At 50.9% G+C, this 20,010-nt stretch overlaps 1 protein-coding gene across 1 annotated transcript in view; it reads left to right on the top strand.

The window, feature by feature from the left end:
• Positions 1–17,920: 17,920 nt before the first annotated feature.
• Olfm2 (olfactomedin 2) overlaps positions 17,921–20,010 on the top strand; it is an 80,871-nt gene continuing 78,781 nt past the window's right edge. The window contains exon 1 of the mRNA XM_052753539.1: positions 17,921–18,061. Coding sequence (XP_052609499.1) covers positions 17,993–18,061 — 69 coding nt within the window. The 5' untranslated portion in view covers positions 17,921–17,992. The remainder of the gene's footprint in view (positions 18,062–20,010) is intronic.

The following is a 20,010-nucleotide window of genomic DNA, read 5'->3' as shown; positions in this document are numbered from 1 at the left end:
GGAGATGAAATCTTCAACATAAGAGGCTTTGGGGGCCCTTCTTTTTTGGTTTTTCGAGACAGGGTTTCTCTGTGTATAGCCCTGGCTGTCCTGAAACTCGATCTGTAGACCAGGCTGGCCTCAGACTCACAGAGATCCGCCTGCCTCTGCCTCCTGAGTGCTGGAATTAAAGGCCTGGGCCACCATGCCCAGCTTGCTTTGGGGATGTTTAAGATTCAATTCATGGGGCTTGGCAAGATAGCTCAGCAGCTAAAGGTGCTTGTCACCAGTACTGGTGACCTGAGTTCAGTCCCCAGCACTCACATGGTGGGAGGAGAGAACCAATTCCTGCAAGCTGTCCTCTGACCTCCATAGTCTTGTGTGCTCTTCCTCCCAATAAAAATATGTGAAAATAAAAATTTAAGATTTAAACTAGACCAGGGATGGTGGTGCGTTCATTTAATCCCTGTCCTTGGGAGGCAGAGGCAGAAGGATCTCTGTGAGTTTGAGGTCTTCCTGGTGGACAGAGTGAGTTCCAGAAGAGCTACATGGAGAGACTCTGTATCAAAGAACAAAAAGCAAGATGAAAAAAGATTCAAACATCCAGGGACCAACTGTAGAAGTTGAAAATATCCTCTCTCTCTCTCTCTCTTTTTCTTCAAAGACAGTCATGTAGTCCAGAGTGCCTTGAAATCATTATATAGCCAAGGATGACCTTGAACCCTTGATCTCCCTGTCTCCACCTCCCTAGTCCTGGGAGCACAGGCATTCTCTCCACAGCTGGGTAACGCCCTGCTGAGGATGGAGCCCAGGGCCTCACACGCTAGGCCAGCACTCCGCAACAGTCCCAGTCCCCAAGGGGACAGTCTCTGGCTTGCCTGCATGATGGATCCAGAGGTTCCCACTGGACATGGTGAAAGTTGGAGGTGATATGAGCAGTGTAAGGTTTGGGTGACAGTTCAGGGTGAGTCTGGAGGGGAAAGAATTGAACCAGGAGTTGAAGTTTGCTGTGAGTTGGAGGCTGGAAACCAAGCTGGGTGAATTCACCTGAAGCTGAGGGCAAGGCTGCTAGAGAGCTTGCCTGGCATGTGCAAGGTTCTGGGTTCCAAATCTACCACCTTAAAAAAAAAAGTGCTCCAGGTGGTGGCAGTGCACGCCTTTAATTCCAGCACTCAGGAGGAAGAGACAGGTGAATCTCTGAGTTTGAGGCCAGCCTGGTCTACAGAGCGAGTTCCAGGACAGACAGGGCTACACAGAGAGACCTTGTCTTGAAAAACAAAAAAACAAACAGAAAGTGCAGATGGAAGTGGTTGGAGTTGGAGACTGACTTCCGCCACATTGAATGAGCCTGTGGCTGTGGAGTGAGGAGGGCCGTTTGAGTTAAGGGTGGAGTGATGAGTGGGAAAGGCTAGAACTAGGGGACCAGAGAGATGGACCAGTTGCCAAAGGCACTTAACACACTGCAAGCTTAGAACCTGAGCTTGATTCCTGGGGCCAGTGGGAAGGTGGAAGGAGGGTACCGACTCCACAGAGCTGTCCTTTGTCCTCCACAAATGCTCCATGGCACAGATGCGCATGCACAAACACACACACACACACACACACACACACACACACACACACGAGTGTAATTCACGGTCAAGTATTGCAGGCAGCTGCACTGGTAATTTGCCCAAATCATGCAGCCTGGATCCCCACAGTTCTTTGGTTTTTTTTTGTTGTTGTTGTTGTTGTTTTTCTACACACAAAATCCACATCCTGGTTGACACACTTGAGTTAGCAAGAACAGTTAGCAAGAAGCAGAAGTAGAAGCTAGAAGGCAATGTCGGTACATTTAGGGACTTTCCTGCTTCCTGGGACTGTGGTCCAGGTCTTCAATGGCTTGGGTCTTTGCTGCTATTTTGGTGGGTGTACCTGCTGAGTTTTAAGGTCAGAATGATGCCTCTAACATGGCATCAGTTGTGCTGAGGTCTGGGGGCCTGTTATAGAGAGACCAAGGCAGGAGGATTATGATTTTGACATCAGTCTAGGCCACATAACAAGTCCTGTCTCAGTGATCATGAGACTGGTCTCCCTGGTGGGCTGTGCCTCTGTGGGGGCTAAAGGGACTTCAGCTAGCGTGGGCAGCTTGGGACTCAATATAGAGTCTGCTGAGATGAACGGGGGGGTTGGAGGGACTTGAGGGTTACATGTTGGCCTGGGGTTTTTTAAAAACAGCTTTGTGCAGTTATGATTTATACAGCATGTAATTCACTTGTTTAAGATATACAATTAAGTGGTTTTTAGTAAATTCAAACTTGCCCTACCATCACCATAATTTTATATATCCACATCGCCCCAGAAAAAAATTCCGTACCCATAAGCACTGCTTATTCTTCTCCATCCCTAGACAGCCTCACTTTTCTGTTTCCAAAAATCCACCTCTGCTGGACATTCTACACACATGGAATTAAAGGGCTGGGGTGAGTGTGGGTAAGTGCTTGCTGCTAAGCTCAATGACTTGAGCTCAGTCTCTGGAACACATTTGGTGAAGGAGAGAAGCAATTCCTGCAAGCTGTCCTCTGCCCTCCTCACTTATTCACACACGCATACCACAAACGAGTAAGTGCAAATAAAAATTTTGTTGGCAGCTGGGTGGTGGAGGCTCATGCCTTTAATCCCACCCAGCACTTGAGAGGCAGAGGCAGGTGGATCTTTGAGTTCAAAACTGGCCTAGTCAATATAATGAGTTCCAGGCTAGCAGGGATACACATCGAGACTCTGTCTCAAAAAACAATAAGTGTGTGTGTGTGTGTGTGTGTGTGTGTGTGTGTGTGTGTGTGTGTGTATGTGTATGGGGTGGGTGTTTAGCCTGCTTGTGTGTATGTGTACTGTGTTCATGCAGTGCTCACAACAGGCCAGAAGAGGGCGCTGATCCCCTGGGACTGGAGCTAGGGATGGTTGTAAGCCACCATGCGGGTGTTGGGTATGGAACCCAGGTCCTTTGGAAGATAAGTCAGTGCTCTTAACTACTGAGTCATCTCTCCAATCCTAAAAAGAATAAGTTTTTTAAGGGTTAGACACAGACTCACGGACAGAGTTTCTGCCTTGAATAACGAGGGGTTGGGGGAGCGGTCTGTGGTAGAGCACTCACTTGGCATATGTAAGACCCTGGGATCCATTCCCAGCACCACAAATACATAAATGCAGATAATAAAACATGTCTTATAATACCTGATACAGTGTAAATGCTGTGTGAATAGTCATCGCTTAGGGAATAATGATAAGAAAATTTTCTGGAGCCGGGACTCAGCTGGCAAAGGACTTGCCTAGCGTGCATGACGACCTGGTTCCTTTCCCAGCATGGGATGAACCAGATGTCCTGGCACTTGCTTGTTATCACAGCACCTGGGTGGTGGAGGCAGGAAGATCAGGACTCCAACATAATCCTCAGTCTGGGGTTAGCCTTGGCTCCATGAGAGCCCATCTCAATAAAACAATAAACAGTTCAAGCCCTAGCGTAGTCAGTACAGGCTTGGATTACAAGCACGAGGAACTCCACTGGATTTCCAGAAGCCAGGTGAAAAGCAGCCAGACATGGTGGCTTGTGCTTGTAACCTCTGAGTTGAGCAAGCAGAGACAGACGGATCCGTGGGACCTGTTGGGCAGCCAACCTCGCTTGCTTGCTTGGCCGTCTCCAGGCCAGTGAGAGACCCTGTCACAGAAAGCAAGATGGGCAACTGAGACATGACGGTGGAAATTGTCCTCTGGCCTTCACACTAAGGTGCACGTGAATTCACGTGCTCCACACACACTTAACCTGTCACCACACAAGCAAGAAGCAAAACTAGATGCCTCAGCTGGGCTCAACACATACTCTTTGGGTTTTTTCCTTTCTTTCTCTTTTCTTTTCTTTTCTTTTCTTTTTTTTTTTTTTTTTTTTTTTTTTTTTTTTTTGAGACATGGGCTGTCTGTGTAGCCCAAGCTGTCCTAGAACTCACTCTGTAGGCCAGGCTGATCTAGAACTCACAGAGATCCTCCTGCCTCCGAGTGCTGGGGTTTAAGCCGTGCACCACCACACCCAGCATATTCTATTCTATTTAAGACAGAATCTCACATAGCCCAGGCTAGCCTCATACTTGCTGAGGATGATGATCTTGAACTCCTGATTCTCCTGCCTCTACCTCCCAAGTGCTGGGGTTACAGCTATGTGCTGCCATGATTTCATGATCTTCCTTGGTTTTGCAGTTGTATCCCCGTCTCCCCATGGCTATGCAGTGCTGGGGATGGACTCGCCAGGTCTGTGCATGCTAGGCAAGCTCTCGACCCAGCGAGCTACGGTCCTAGCCTATACTCTCTCTTTAATTATCGTAGTCCACAGAAGGTTAAGGAAGGAAAGCGAGTCAAGGATGGGAGGTCGCTGTGCCCCGTGTACACACTCCCTTTCTAGAGAGAGTCCTATATAGCCAAGGCTGGTCTCAGCCTCACTATGTAGCTAAGGATGTCTTTGAACTCTCAATCTTCCTGCTTCTACTTCCCAGGGACTGGGTTGTAGTCGGAAGCCACCGTGTCTGGTTTTATACAGTGCTGGAGACAGACCCGAGTCTTGTGCATGCTAGACAAGCTCTACCCACTGAGCCAGGTCTCCACTCCCACGGTCCAGGGTCTGGGCACAGGTCTTCCTTGGTTTTGCAGTTCCACCCCCCATACCCCAGGCTTGCCTTTTGGAGAGAAGGGATGATTAGTAGATAGCTTAATGAGGATGCTTTAACTAGCCAGGAGCTTGCTAATGAATGAGCAACTCGACCCTGTAAATTTCAGGTTAATTGACAAAGGTGTGAGAAGGGAATTCCAGTCTGAGCTCAGCTCACAGTTTACCCAGCGTCATGGCCAGCACGCGGGTGGCTACTGGGAAAGCCCCCAGCTGATTTGCATAATCAGTAGCTCTAATTAATCAGTTCATCTCCTCAGCAAGTACTGATAGCCACCGTTCCCAGCTGAGGGTGCAGAGACCAGCAAGGGGCTGCCTGGGCTGCATAGGACGCCACTTGTGGAGATGCCCAGTGGGGGATTGTGCACGTGGGCACGCAGAGCTGTATCAGACCAAGACACACACGTTGATACATAGGACACGCTCAACTCATGCTTGTCATCACGGCAGCCCAGACCTGTGTGGTTTTTAATTTGTATCTTTTTCTGAAATGCATTTCGTTATTTCTTTGTTTCTTTCTATCCTTTCTTCCTCTCCTCTTACCCCTCCCTTTTCTGCTTGCTTTCAGCAATGTTATGTGGTGTGTGTGTGTGTGTGTGTGTGTGTGTGTGTGTGTGTGTGTGTGTGTGTGTTCATGAAGGAAGACCAGAGATGTCGTGGTGTCATGGGCCCTCTCCTCACTCCCTGCCCATGAGACAGGGTCTCACTGAACTTGGAGATAACACAGCAAGCCCCAGGGATCCCCCTGTCTCCATCCCCCACGGTGCTGGGGTTACACATGCCCAGGATCATACCTGGCTTGTTTTTAAGTGTGATAAACTGGAGCTCTGAACTCAGATCTGTTAGCACCGAAGATGCTCTTGTCCACAGACTTCCTTTCTTCCCTCTCCCATTCTCTTTCTGTCTAGTTTTGGCCCTCCCTCCCTCCTTCCCTCCCTCCCTCCCTCCCTCCTTCCCTTCCCACTTCCTTTCTTGAGTTTTTGATAGAATCTCATGTAACCCATGAGTTCTATGACAAATTTGAGGCTAGCCTGAGCTATCTGTGAAACTTGATCTAAACCCCAACACCCAAATAAAATAAAAGGATGCTGGTTAACTCCCCAAGTTCCTGGTGGCACCTCCCAGGTGTAAGGATGACAAGCCTCATCACACTGGCTCTCATGGTGCTGGGAAAGGAACCCAGGGTTTTGTGTGTGATAGGGAAGGAAGTGCTCTAGCCACTGAGCCACAGGCCCATGTGCAGCTGTTGTAGTTGAGGCAGGGTCTGGCAGTGCAGCCTGGGCTGCTACACAGGGCCTCCTGAGCCTCCTGGTTCTGCTTGAGCTGGGCTGAAAGGCATGCAGCCGCACCCGACTGACAATGGCCTTTTCATGTCCCCACAAACCAGTGTAGGCAGAGCCTGGAATAAGCTCTGCGGTGCCTTGTAGCTTACAAGGCATCCCACCTTGGAGGTGGAGCCCAGATGGCACAGACACCTGAGCTAGAATGCTAACTCCAGCCCTTTATAGCTGTGTGACCTTGGACATGCAGCATAGCTTCTCTGATCCTCACTTTAGTCTCTGGTAAAAACCCAATCTGGAGTTACTGCTGGAGTAGAACATGGAACCTCTCACTGAGGAGGAGGCAGAAATCTGACTCCTCAGGCAGCGTAGGAGCTCTGCTTTTAGCCTAGTTCCAAGTTCCATGTGACCGCACATGAGGGCTCTGTTTCCTGTCTTGGCAGAACCAGGAAGCCTTACTGGGTCTCCTTGTCCCGCCAGCTCGGACCTAATTCCCAGGCCTGTGATGGGAAGCACATGCTCTGGCCTCCTGCCCACCCTCCTTCCCTCCTCTGCCCCCTCTGGGGGCCTCCTGAGTCATCCTGGCTGGCCCCTTCTCCCAGCCTCATTCCCACGCCTCTGGGGCGGCTGCTTATGTGTCAGAGGGTGTTAGTGTGGTCCAGTGTGTGTGTGTGTGTGTGTGTGTGTGTGTGTGTGTGTGTGTGTGTGTGAACTCCTGCCGGTGATGGAGCCTCGGGGGTGACTGTGCCCAAACTGTGCCTCTGTGGCATAGTCTGTGTTATCTGCCTGTGCTGTCGGTGTGCACACATGCACATGCTCTTAGGTTTAAATGTTCTTTTCTTTCTTTCTTTCTTTCTTTCTTTTTCTTTCTGTTTTTTTTTTTTTTCAAGACAGGGTTTCTCTGTGTTGCTTTGGAGCCTGTCCTGGATCTCGCTCTGTAGACCAGGCTGGACTCGAACTCACAGAGGTCCGCCTGCCTCTGCCTCCTGAGTGCTGGGATTAAAGGTGTGTGCCATCACTGCCTGGCAGTTCTTTTTCTTTCTTACTTTCTCTTTTGAGACTATCCTGGAACTCTCTGTGCAGACCAGGCTGTCCTTGAACTTTCAGAGATCCACCTGCCTTTGCCTCCCAGTGCTGGGATTAAGTCATGCCACATCATGCCAGACCCTAAATTTTATTTATGTTTTACATTTTATTTAGTTTGTAATTGGTGGCTCATTCATGTCCACAGCATGGGTGTGGAGGTCAGAGATCAACTTGCAGGATTCGGTTCTCTCCTTCTACCATGAGGATCCCAGGGATCAATTTCAGGCTAGGTTTGGAGGCAAACCTGTTTGCCATCTTGCCTGTCCTGGTTTGTGTGGGCATGTGATGTGTGTGTTATGCATGGTGTGTGTGTGTCTGCGCGCGCGCGTGTGTGCGTGCGCGCGTGCGTGCATGCATGCACCTGCCTGCTGCATGTAAGACATCAGGTGCCTCCTCTCTTTCTCCCCAGTTTATTTCCTCGAGACAAGACCAAACACTGGACTGAGATCACTTTGGATAGGCTGCCTGGCCAGTGAGCAGGCCCCAGATGCTAGGGTTACAGGCCCAGTTTTTTACTGGGGTGCTATGGACTGGAACCCAGAGTCCTTGTGCGTGCACAGCAAGCCTTTTATCCACTGAGACATCTCCCTCTTATAGTTTGTTTGTTCTTGAACTTTTTATGTGTCAATGTGTGCACACATGTGGGGCTGGGCTGTGAACATGTGTGAGCACATACATGGAGACAGTTGCTTCATTGATTTTGTATTTATCATTTGACAGTTTCATTTATGCATATGATATGTTTTATCATGTGTACCCCCTCACCTTCTCCCTTTTCTGCTGAACCCCCTGTTGTTCCCAACAAGACAAGACCTCCTACTACTTGTTTTTTTTTTAGACAGGGTCCCTCAGTGAACCTGGAGCTCACAGATTCAGCAAGGCTGTTTGGAGACTGAGACCTGGGGACCCCTGTCTCTGTTTCCCCAGTGCTGACATTGCAGGAGAGTGTCAGCACACACAGTTTTTACGTGAGTGCTGGGGACTGAACTCAGGTCTTCACGCTTCTGCAGTAGACAGTCTTCTGACGAAGCCATCTTCCAACCTCTGTTTGTTGTTTGTTGGTTTGGTTTTGTTTTTTCGAGACAGTGTTTCTCTCTGTAGTCCTGGCTGTCCTGGAACTTGCTGTGTAGACAGTCTGGCCTGGAATTCACAGAGATCTGCTTGCCTCTGCCTCCTGTGTGCTGGGATTAAAGGCGTGTGCCACCCCCCTACCCGGCTGTTCTGTTTTTAAGATTGGGTCTCTCATAGTTCAGGCTGGCCTCAAATTCACGGTTTAGCTGAGGCTGACCTTGAACTCCTGATCCTCCTGCCTCCACCTTCTCGGTGCTGGGATGACAGGCAAGCACCACCACACTCCCTGTGACTGTGCAGTTTGTATGTCAGTTTACTTAAGATTCTGCAGGACAGCTGGAGGCCAAGTTCCCATCTCTGTAACTGGGTCAGGAGCTCATGCATGTGCCTGATGCTGGCAGGTCCTCCAGTCCCCAGGCGGCCTCAGCTAGACACTGACAAATGGCCAAAGGGAGGAAAGAGTCTGTGGTGAGCCCAAGGGTCTGGGTGGAACTCAGTCCTCCCCTGAGTGCCTCTTTGCAGACACGGATGAGGCCTGTTTTCCTTGCCATGGGGACAGTCAGGAAGGTGGAATTGGGAGACTCTGATGTGGAAGGTATCCAGGACCTGAGGAGATGCCAGGCGGGAGGGATGAGGTGCTACCTTGGTGTGGACAGGCCCCATGGGTAGTCCTGCTATCTTCGAATGTGGAGATCAGTTGACATGTCAAGGGCTGGATCTGGGCCTCAGTCGGGAGAGTGCTTGTCTCGCACATACACAAGCGCAAAGCCCTGTGTTCCATCCCCAGAGCCACATAAACTAGATGTGGGGATGCACCCCCCACCCCAGCACCGGGGCAGTGGAGGCAAGAGGACATTCTCACAGGGCACTTGCAAGAGTCCAAGGGAGTAGGGATGGGGTATAGCTGAGGGGTGCTGTTTGCCAGCATGCTGGAGGGCTGGAGTTTGAGTCTCAGCACAGCAGCAAATAGAGAGGGGAAAGGGAGGAGTAGAGAGAGGAGAGTGAGAAAGAGAGAGAGAGGGAGAAGACAGAGACTAATGAGATGGCTCAGGGGTTAAAGCTGCTTGTCACTGACCCTGATGACCTGAGTTCAATCCCTGGGACCCACGTGGTGGAGAGAGAGAACCAAGTCCTGTAAGTTATACACAAAGTGATATACACAAAATAAGTAAATGTGTGTGTGTGTGTGTGTGTTAGAGAGAGAGAGAGAGAGAGAGAGAGAATTCAAGGAAGAAAGGTGTGAGGGAATTTAGCTCAGTGCTGTGCTTATCCAGAGCTCGAGGTAGAAGGTAGTTTAAATTAAAGGGTGTTTCTGGTGTGGGAGCAGAGCAGATGGGTTAATTACAGGCCTGAGGTATCCGGGCTGCACAATGGAGGAGGCTCTTGTCAGCTGGAAGTATCCTGAATATTTCCTGGGAGGCAGAGGCAGCAAGGTCTGGAGTTCAAGGTCATATTTGGTTACACAGCAAGCCCCGGGCCAGCCTGGCCTACAGGATACCCTCCCTGTCTTCAAACCAAACAACAACAAAAGCGCAGCTTAAAAAAACTGTGCGCGCGTGCGTGCCAGGGTTTTGTATGTATGCCAAGTGTTCTGTGTATGGTGTGCTGGGTTGTGCCCACGGGGTTTTGTATGTGTGCCGAGTGTTATGTGTATGGTGTGCTGGGTTGTGTCCTAGCGGGGTTTTGTATGTGTGCTGAGTGTTCTGTGTATGGTGTGCTGGGTTGTGCCCACGGGGTTTTGTATGTGTGCCGAGTGTTCTGTGTATGGTGTGCTGGGTTGTGTCCTGTGTGTGGTGTGATTGTGTGATGTGTGCAGTGTACTGTATTGTGTAAGCTATGTTGAGTGTTGCATTCTGTCTTTGTGATGGTATATGTGATGTGCTTTGTGTAGCGTTGTGTTGTCCGTTTTGTGTGTTGTATTGTGTGTGTGTTGTCGATAGAGGCTGATGCGGCTTTCACCTTCTGTTTTGGAGGCAAGGTCTCTCACTGTGCTCACAGTCCAACCAAGTGCAGAGATTAGAGGCTCAGTCTGACTAGGGAATCTGCCTGTCTCCATCACACCCAGGTTTTCTTGGGGGTGCTAGGGTCTGAATTCAGGTCCTCATGTTTAAGAAGCAGGCTCTTTATCAAGTGAGTGTCTCACCAGCCCCGCCCCCACAAACACATCTTCAAGGTTTAGCTCTGGGAAGCAAGACCCACACCAGGAACTAGGTTTGATGTAGCTTTCCCTGCTCCCCTAACTAAAGTTTGAAGTGTTGGAAGCTTGGTCGAGAGGTAGTGGAACCTTTAAAAGGTGGGCCTTAGTGGAAGGTGATAAGACCACTAGGGGGCGCTGAGAGGAGGCTCTGTAAAGAGCACAGGCTGCTCTTGCAGAGAACTGCAGAAGGAATGAATGCAGTTATGGGATCCTGCTCACTTCCCACTAGGCTATGGTTGGGCTTTATGTTATTTTGAATGAACGAGTGTGTGTGTGTGTGTGTGTGTGTGTGTGTGTGTGTGTGTGTGTGTGTGTGTGTGTGTTTTGTTTTGAGACAGGGTCTCACTAGTTCTGCTAGCCTCTGCCTCTGGAGCACTGGGACTAAGCTTGCACCATCACACCCTGTGAGTGTGTTCTGCAAAGAGCAGGTGTGGCTTCTGCACTCTGGGGCTCCTCGTCCTGTCCCGTGATCTCTTCCCCACGTGCCCACTTCAAGCACCCACCTCCTGCTGCCACCACCATAGAGTCTGACTAGAGTCTAACAGATGCAGGTGCTGTGTCTTTGAACCTCCAGACCTGAGCCAAATCACCTCCTTTCTTTTACTTCAGTTTGTTTTTGTTTTGTTTATTGAGACAGGGTTTCTCTATATAACAGACCTGGTTGTCCTGGAATTTGCTTTGTAGACCAGGCTGGCCTGAATTCACAGAGATCTGCCTGCTGGGATTAAAGATGTGCACACACTGGCTTTTTACTTCAAATTTTTAGAAATTTATTGTGTGTGTGTGTGTGTGTGTGTACGTACATATGTCATGATATGCATGCAGAGGTCAGAGGACAACTCATAGAATTGGTTCTCTCCTTCCACCATGTGGGTTCTGGGGCTCAAACTCAGATTGTCAGGGTTGGCAGCAAGTTCTCAATGGTTCTTACTTCTTTTCTTTCTTTCTTTCTTTATTTTTATTTACTTTTTTATTTTCAAGGCAGGGTTTCTTTGTGTAACAGCCTTGGCTGTCCTAGAACTCACGTGGTAGACCAGGCTGGCCTTGAACTCACAGAGATCCACCTGCCTCTGCCTTCTGAGTGCTGGGATTAAAGACTACCAAGCTGGCTTCTTATTTCTTTTTTTAACGGCTGCCATTCTGATTTTCATCTCTCTGATGACTGGTGAAGAACTGTCCTGCTGGCTCACCAAGGAGCTGCTGCCTTTTCTCAGGGGAGGTGGAAATGTTTCGCTGGGAGCTGTATGCACCGCCACCCAGCTTTCCTTTTATATATGTATATTTTTGGAAGGCTGGAGAGATGGCTCAGTGGTTAAGGGCACTGGCTGCTCTTATAGAGCTCAACCCCCAGCATGCACACGGTGGCTCACAAATATCTATAGCCCCAGTCCCAGGGGATCCCAGCTTCTCTTCTGGCCTTCTGGGGCACCAGGCACATGTGGTGTACTGAGATCCATGCAGGCAAAGCATCCATAGCATATTGTTTTTGTTTGTTTTTTTGTTTTCAAAACAGGGTTTCTCTGTCTATCCCTGACTGTCCTGGAACTCACTAGACCAGGCTGGCCTCCAACTCAGAGATCTACCTGCCTCTACCTTCTGAGTGCTGGGATTAAAGGCGTGCACTACCACCACTCGGCTCAATGTATTTTTTGAAAAAAAATTATTTTTTTTGTTATTGTATGTGTATGTGTATGGTTGTTTTGCTTGCCTGTATTGTACTGTGCACCATGTGTGTGCCTCGTGCCTGTGGAGACCAGAGGAAGTCGACTTGTCCTTTGAACTGGAGTTAGAGATGGTTGTCAGCTGCCATGTGGGTTCTGGGGAATTGAACCTGGGTCCTCTGAAAGAGCAGCCCATGCTCTTAACCTCTTAACCATCTCTCCAGTAGTCCTCACGGTATTTTAATATAGCCTGATGCACAAGGTTTGAGAGATTTAAGAGGCATACAGGGAAAGAAAGATGTACCTTGCAGTTTGAATGCGGGTTTTCCAAAGGAAAGTCACAGAGAGAAAGACTCGCCCAAGTGAACGAGCAGACTCCTGAGTCACAGTGAACTGTCTCAGCATTAGCCATATAGACATTTTAGTGTCTCAAATCACATCTCAAAAGGTCACTAAGACACCCCTCCCCACCTTTTCTCTCATATGCCTGAGATTATGGGGTGGCTCGGGAGATGACTTGGGTGGAATTATAACTGCATAGGGTAAAACCGGAAGCCACTTGCATGAAGGGTTCAGGAGCTGTCTGTCCTTCCGTGTAAATGGGTTTTCTGGTGAGATTCCTGGAAGATTGCAGAATTGGGGCTGGTGACTGTGCTGGAATTCTTGATTCTTTGCCAGACAGAGGCTCCAACAAGATTGCCCTCCCTTTCTGTCTGAATCCCAGAGCTCAGGAAGCTAAGGCAAGGCCAGCCTTGAGTTCCAGGCCAGTCTAGGCTACGCATCAAGACTCTGTCTCAGGCAAAATAAAACAAAATTTGACCACGAGAACCTTGACACACCAAGAAGGAAGCAAAGAGCACAGTGCTGGCCCCAGGCTCGCGAGTGTGCTGGTCGGGGCACGGGTCCCCTGCTAGGCAGGACACTGGCCACAGTGTGATGGGGACCCGACATCAGCACTGATCACAGATGTGGTTGCAGCCATGACACTGAATGTATCTGCTTTGGTCCCATCAACAACAACAAAAGCCCAGGGCTGGGCCCGTCTCAGCTGGTCGATGCTAGCCTACTATGCACAAAGCTTTGGGTGCTATCTCCAGCTCTGAACTGGGTGCAAGGACACGTGCCTGTCATCCCACTACTTAAGGGGTGGAGGCAGGAGGATCAGGAGCTCGGTGTCATCCTCGGCTACATATGGAGTTGGAGGCCAACCTGGGCTACATTTTTCAAAAAGTGAAATAAATAAAATGGATCAACCACAGTGCGCTATAGGAACCCCCCCACATGAGGAACGAGTCACAGAGATACGAGGCAGGTTTGACCAGTGATCTGAGAGACCAAGAGGGCTCTGTAGTCTTCCTAAGTCTTCCTAAGGACAGGAACCAGGGAAGAATTAGTCCTCAAAATTCCAAGTGGCAGGAGCTGAGCCACAGCAGGGACTTCCTAAAGAGACTGAGACCACAGAGGTGACAACAACCACATCTAGACACATCTGCAGGAGGGGGGATGGAGAGGGAGGAAGGAAGGAAGGGAGAAGGAAAAAGGAGAAGAAACGGAGAGACAGGGAGGGGGGACAGAGGGAGATGGAGAAAGATACTGTGGTTTTGCCATTCTTCCTGCCCTCTATTCTCCTTCCACCTCTTAGCATTGGGCCTTAGATACAAGCAAGGGGACCTGGGAGATGTAGTTTACAGGGTGCAAAGGGTGCTTGGGAAATGTAGTTTACAGGATTTGCTTGCGAAAGAAGCTGGAGAGACAGGTAAGTAGAGGAACTGAGGACTTAAGGACCACAGGTTAACCATGCCACAGAAGCCACAGGTTGTCTGTGGTAGTGACCACCTCCCTGACACTGTTCAGGGAGGATACTTATTATGGTCTGGATAAAGTGGCCCCCAATCGGCTGGTAGGTTTGAGCACTTGGCCCTTAACCTGGTGGTGCTTTTAGGAAAGCCGAGAACTATCTAGGAGAACTGGATGGTGGGGGCTGGACCTTGAAACTGGTGTCTGCTTGACCTGAGTTCTCCCCTTCCTTATTTGAAAACTGTCGGGAGCCTCCACCACATTCTCTGGCTGCCGTGAATTCCCACCATGATGGAGTGTGATCTAACTGTAAGCCAGTGGGGCTGGAGAGCAGACTCAGCGATTACAGTGCTTGCTAAGCAAGCCTTGGGACCTTGGTGTGGGTCCTCAGCACCTAAAAAAATAGCCAGGTGCAGGGCCAGAGAGATGACACTCCATTCCCAGCAACCATGTCAGGCAGTTCACAACTACCTATAACTCCAGCTCCAAGGGCTCTGACACCCTCTTCTGGCCTGGCTTTCATGAGAACAAGGACACACATATACACACACAGACCACAAAGGTACACACACACACACACAGACCACAAAGGTACACACACACACACACACACACACACACACACACACACACACACGGCCATGCCTTTAACCCCAGTGTGGGCAGAGGCAAGTGGATCCCTGTGAGCTTGAGGCCATCCTGGTCTCCATAGAGATTCCGGCCAGCCAGGGCTACCTACTGAGACCCTGTCTCACTAAATGAAAGCAGGTGCAATGATGTGCTGGTTAGATTTTGCCCACTTGACTCAAACCTAGCATGCCTAGTAAGATAGAATTTCACTTAAGGAATTGCCTTCAGCAGATGGGCCTGTAGGCATTTCCCTAGGGTGTTTTCCTAGTTGTTGATTGATATGGGAGGGCCCAGCTTGCTGTGAGCAGTGCCATCGATAGGTAGGTGGTCCTCGGATGTATAAGAAATCAGGCCAGTGAGCAGCACTTCATGGCCTCCTGCCTTGAGTTCCTGCCTCGGCTTCCTTCAGTGATGGGCTGTAACCTGTATGCCAAGTCAACCTTTCTTCACCCAAATTGCTTTTGGTCAGTGTTTCAGCACATCCACAGGGAAGCAAACTAGAGCATATGGCATGGGTCTACAGCCCCAGTGCCTGGGAAGCAGGCAGAAAGGTCCTTGCAGGATACTGACCAGCCTAGTCTAACGGAGTCAACGGACTCCAGGGTTAGTAAACGGAAGTAAACTTTCTCACACGTTTCCTCTCCCTTAAGTTGCTTTTGGTACTTTCTCCTACTCATGAGAACACTTGGCAGGGTCATGGTCCTGAAATTCAAACTGAACAAAGGCACCCCCTCCCAGACCACATCCATCCTCATTTACAGTACAACAACTGCCCTCCCAGCCTAAAGAGCCCTCAGGGGACCATCCCCTTTTGGGAGTAAGGGGCTACAGGATTGATAGAGATGCCTTCTGAGGCTAAGACTCTGCCTGGAGACCAGATCCTGTCTCTAGAGTTCTCAGGGGCTCTAGTAACAGGCGCTGGGGACTGAACCAACCATCTACGTATGTGTCAGATGTCTCTTGACAGACAACCTGGGTGAAGAAACAGGTGTCTTTGTGTGTGGGTGATGGTGGGGTGTACTCAAGGGGGCCAGAGGAGGACAGCAGATCTTTATCACTTGCCAGCTTACTGCCTTGGGACAGGGTGGCTTAGTGATCCCAGGGCTCACCATTTCCACTAGGTTAGCTGGCCAGCAAGTTCCCAGCCTCGCTTGGAGCTCCCTGCTCCCAGCTCTAGGGTTACAGGCACATGAAACCAGGCCCAGTTTTCACGTGGGTTCTTAGAGTTTGAGCTCAGGTCCTCATATTTATAGACAAATACTCCTACACACCAAGCCATCTCTCCCGCCCAGGAAAAGGGGTGTCTTACCAGGAAACCTGTTTGGCCAAGGTCACCTGGAGAGGCACTGACCCCGGGCCAGCTGGCCTCCTAGATCTCCCTCTTTGCCTGTGCAGAACTCTCACCAACGTGCTTACTGCAACCACGAGAATCTGCAAGGTGGGGGCCTTCTTCACCTAGCATGGTTTTGTGAATTCCTGTGTGATGGATGTGTTCATGTGTGCACACGTGCCTATGTGGACTACAGATCAACCCCAGGTGTGTGTTCCTCAATCATTCTCCACCTGATAGTGTGGTGCATGGACATAAGCATGCGGGTGGGTGTGCACAGGCGTGCATGCAGACACCAGGGCGGCACGCTGGTACCTTCCTCTGTCGATTTCTGATTGCCTGAAACAAGGTCTCACGGAACCCAACACTCTGGTTTTCAGCCAGGCTGGCTGGCCAGTGAGTCCTCGGGTCTGCCTGATCTGCTCCCCAGCGCTCACACACATCTCCCAAGCCTACACCTCCCTCCATCTTTTATGGCCAATTTCCCTGTAATCTAACTACATCCTTCTTCCTACCTCAACACCCCCACACCTCCACAAAAAGAAAGAAGGAAAGAAGGAAGGAAGGAAAAGAAAGATAGATGCCACAAGAGGCCTCAGGAGGGGAAGGAGACTGAGGACACTCCCGGGTAGTACTGAGAAGCTGACAAAGCCTGCAGAGTCTCCCAGAAGAAGGCGGGACAGGGAAGGTATTCATATGCAAATGAAGCATGAGGCCTTGCTAATATTTTGATTCTCTTGAGAATCCAGCCTGTCATCTTGCACCGTTAGAACAGGAGAGAGGTGGGTCTGTTTGGGGAGGGAGAGATTTCACCATGAGGACCTGTGGGAATGGGTGACCTGAGAGAGGGGACCTGGGATGCCCCTTGTTGAAGGACGGGTCACCAACTGCTCATCGCTTTGGCTTGTCTCGGTGTCTCTTCTGCCCATCCCCCACTCCCATCTCCTAATCTTTAATTTTTTCTTACGTTTTTATGTATGTGTATACGTGTATGGAGGTCAGAGGACAGCTTCCATGTGGGTCCCGGGGATCGAGCTCAGGTCATCAGGGTTGGTGACAAGTTCCTTTACCCACAGAGCCATCTCAATAGTCTCTCTGTTTTTTGTTTTTGAGAGAGGGTCTCAAGTAGTCCAAGCGGGCCTCAAATTTGCCGTGTAGCTGAGAATGTCCTCAAACTCTTTTATTTTTATTTATTTATTTTTTTACGGGATCTCCCTTTATACTATGAACCTGTGGGGGTTGAGTGACTCTTTCACAGGGGTCACCTAAGACCATCGGAAAACACAGATATTTGCATTACTATTCATAACAGCAAAATTACAATTATGAAGTAGCAATGAAAATAATTTTATGGTTGGGGGTCACCACAACATGAGGAACTGTATCAAAGGGCCGCAGCATTAGGAAGGGTGAGAACCACTGCTATTTACAGTTTCGCCTGGCTTGGAACTGGCTAGGCAGAACTTGGGTCCTTGAACTCAGAGATCCCTCAGCTCCCTTAGTGCTGGCATTAAAGGTGTGTGCCCCATACCCAGATGACCTCCGACTCTAGATCCTGCCTTTACCTCCCAACTCCCAAATGCTGGGATGACAGATGTGTGCCACCATGACTGGGCTCTGTGTGTTTATGTTTCGAAATAAGGTCTTATTCTGCAGTCTTGGTTGGATGGAGACTTACCAAACTTCCAACCCCCTTGTCTCTGACCTCCTAGTACTGGGTAACAGGTGTATACCATGCCATGGGTTTTGCTCTTTGGCTTTACAACCGATGACTCCCAGTGCCCACCTCTGCCCCACCTTCCCTCCCGACATTCACCCCTTCTCCAACTTCTAATTTCCCAATCTGTGCCTCAGTTTCCCTGTTGATTATTGAATCTCTTTTCCTACTAGGCCTCCCCCTTAATCCCCCACCCCTCCTCCTGCCCCATCTTCATCGTGGGAAAATCCTAGGAAGATGAAATTGACAAGCACGTGACAGCCCCCTCCCCGGCTCCCCTCGCTCACCCATGTCAGCTCCTCACCTGCTGGCAGGGGCCCCACTCTGCGGGGCTGTCGCGGACCGGGCTGGGGGCGGGGCTGGGGGCGGGGCTGGGGCGGAGCCCGCGACAAAGGCTGGGCGCGGGGCGGGGGTGGGGTGGAATCCCGGCCGCGGGCTAGGCGGGGTGGAGGCGCTCGGGTCGCCCGGGCGGGCGGGCGGGCGGGCCGGCGGGCGGGGTCGCGCCTGGCGGCGGGTCCCCATTACCCAGGCGCCTGTCGGGTGGGGGGCGCGTCATGTGGCCGCTCACGGTCCCGCGGCTGTCGCTGCTGCTGTGGCTGCTCTGCCCAGGCCTCGCCGGACAGGTAGGGGCCCCGCGGGCAGGTGCGGGCGCCGGGGAGCCCTGGAGGGGACGCGGGCTCGGAGGGATCCCGCGAACCAGAGCTCTGGGGTCCCACCACCCTCCCCTTCCAAAAGCTGCAGGATGGCGAGGGGCTTATGGGGAAGGTCGCAGTAAAGGAAGGGTTGGAACATCCACCCTCGTTTGGGGAAACCCTGGGGACACCCAAAGCGACCTCAAGGTGGGGAGACTGGGGAGACTCTAGTTTTGGGGTTCCAACCCCCTCGATGAACCACCGCTCACATCCCACCATCTGGCTGTGAGATTGGGGAGGGAAACTTCAGGGGGGCTTTGGGGTGTCGCCTGTCACTTGCCCATTATGGCTAGGGTGGTTTAGCGTCTAAAGATCCCCCCATCCATTGCCTGCACCCCTATAGTGGGGAAGGGGGCGGGACTCACGTGTGAATGACTGACAGGGATGTGCTCCAGGTGCTTGCTGCTCACGGGTGCTGGGGAAACGTGTGTCTTTGTGTTGTGCCTGGGTGTGACCCGGGGGAGTTTGTGTGTGTGTCCAAATGTGAGTGAATTGGGGTGTGACTGGGAGAGGGTGCGTGTACGTGTGGGAGAGTGTGTGAGTGGCAGTGGGGGCGGGGTGACCCGAGGGTGTGAGGATAGGAGTTGTGGGTCTGTGACTGGCTGTGCGACCCGGCATGAGGACCTGTGAATCTCCTTGTGTTCAGCTCCTGCTGTATGTCAATAACGGGGTGTGACAGTTGTCCTCATGGCTGTGCCCAGATGCCTGGGTTGTCCAAAACTCGAGTGACAGTCAGGTGTGTGGCCATGTGAGGGCACTCTGTGCCTTTGGTTGAATACATCACTCTAAAACGGGGTGTTCAGGGTGACAAGCTGTGTGTGCAAGCGTGACATCCAGGCCCTGTGTGTGTCGGCTCTATGCACACTCCATTCCCGGTCTGGCAGAAGCAGGTGGCTCCTTGTGGCACCCCATCTTTTGGGCAAGCTAGGAGAGCTTTACAAAACGTGGAGGGTCCAAGCTTTCTTCTACTATTGAGAAATCTCCTTCCTCCTCCATCTTGGGGGTGGGAATACCCCAAGGTCTCATGTGTGTGTAGGGGGGAGTCAGGAGGAAGCTGGTATCAATAAAACTGTAGCATAATAGCAAACGTTGGAGAAAGTCTGATGCTCAGGGTTGTATCACAAACGGCAGGAGCCAAGGGTCTTAATCCTCTGAGAGCCCTCATTGTAGATCCTACACTGGCAGGGTTACCCCCATTTAAGAGATAGGGAAACTGAGGCACAGCAAAGTTAAGTCTCTTGCTCAGGAGTAGCACAGAGAGGATGAACCGAGGCGAATCTGTCCTGAACCTGCACGCTTCCCGTTTGTTAAATAATCCACCCCACGGGTTTACCCTGCTTGGGAGACATGACTAGGCGGGGTTTCCGGGTAGGAACTCAGAATAGGAAGGGTCTGGTCACCCCTTTTCTGACTAAGACAAGCGGGGAATGAGCTGTAATTACACCTTTCTGAGGGGTCCATGTAGGATTTCCACAAGAAGAGGTGGGGTCTCCTGCTCTCGGCCCGTGGCAGCACGAACACGCAGGGTAGGGAAGGAGCAGCAGGTTGCACACAGTAGGCACTCAGGATTTGAGCTCAAAAGAAACAGATACAGCACGTGTGAAAAAGACAAAAAGGAAAAACCACATACGCTTGAAAACAGCTGGGCAAGAATGAGCCAGGAGGGAAGGCTTTAATTTCTGGGGGTGACTGACTCACCCTAGCTTTCCAGTCCCACGGCCAGTTTGCTGAGAGACCCCAAGACTGGAGGGAGGGGCTTGGGGCGGGGCTGATGGGGTGGGGCTACTCAGAGAGAGAGGGCGGGGCCACATGTCAGATCTCGCTGGGGCTGAAGTGGGGAAGTCTGAGTCCGGTCTCGAGGGGCAGCAGTCACTGACTGC

This window comes from Peromyscus californicus, unplaced genomic scaffold (genome assembly GCF_007827085.1).
Source record: "Peromyscus californicus insignis strain IS unplaced genomic scaffold, ASM782708v3 Scaffold_11__1_contigs__length_118956290, whole genome shotgun sequence".
Taxonomy (NCBI): Eukaryota; Metazoa; Chordata; class Mammalia; order Rodentia; family Cricetidae; genus Peromyscus; species Peromyscus californicus.
The sequence above is the reverse complement of the archived record's forward strand: the minus strand, read 5'-3'. Positions and strand labels throughout refer to the sequence as shown.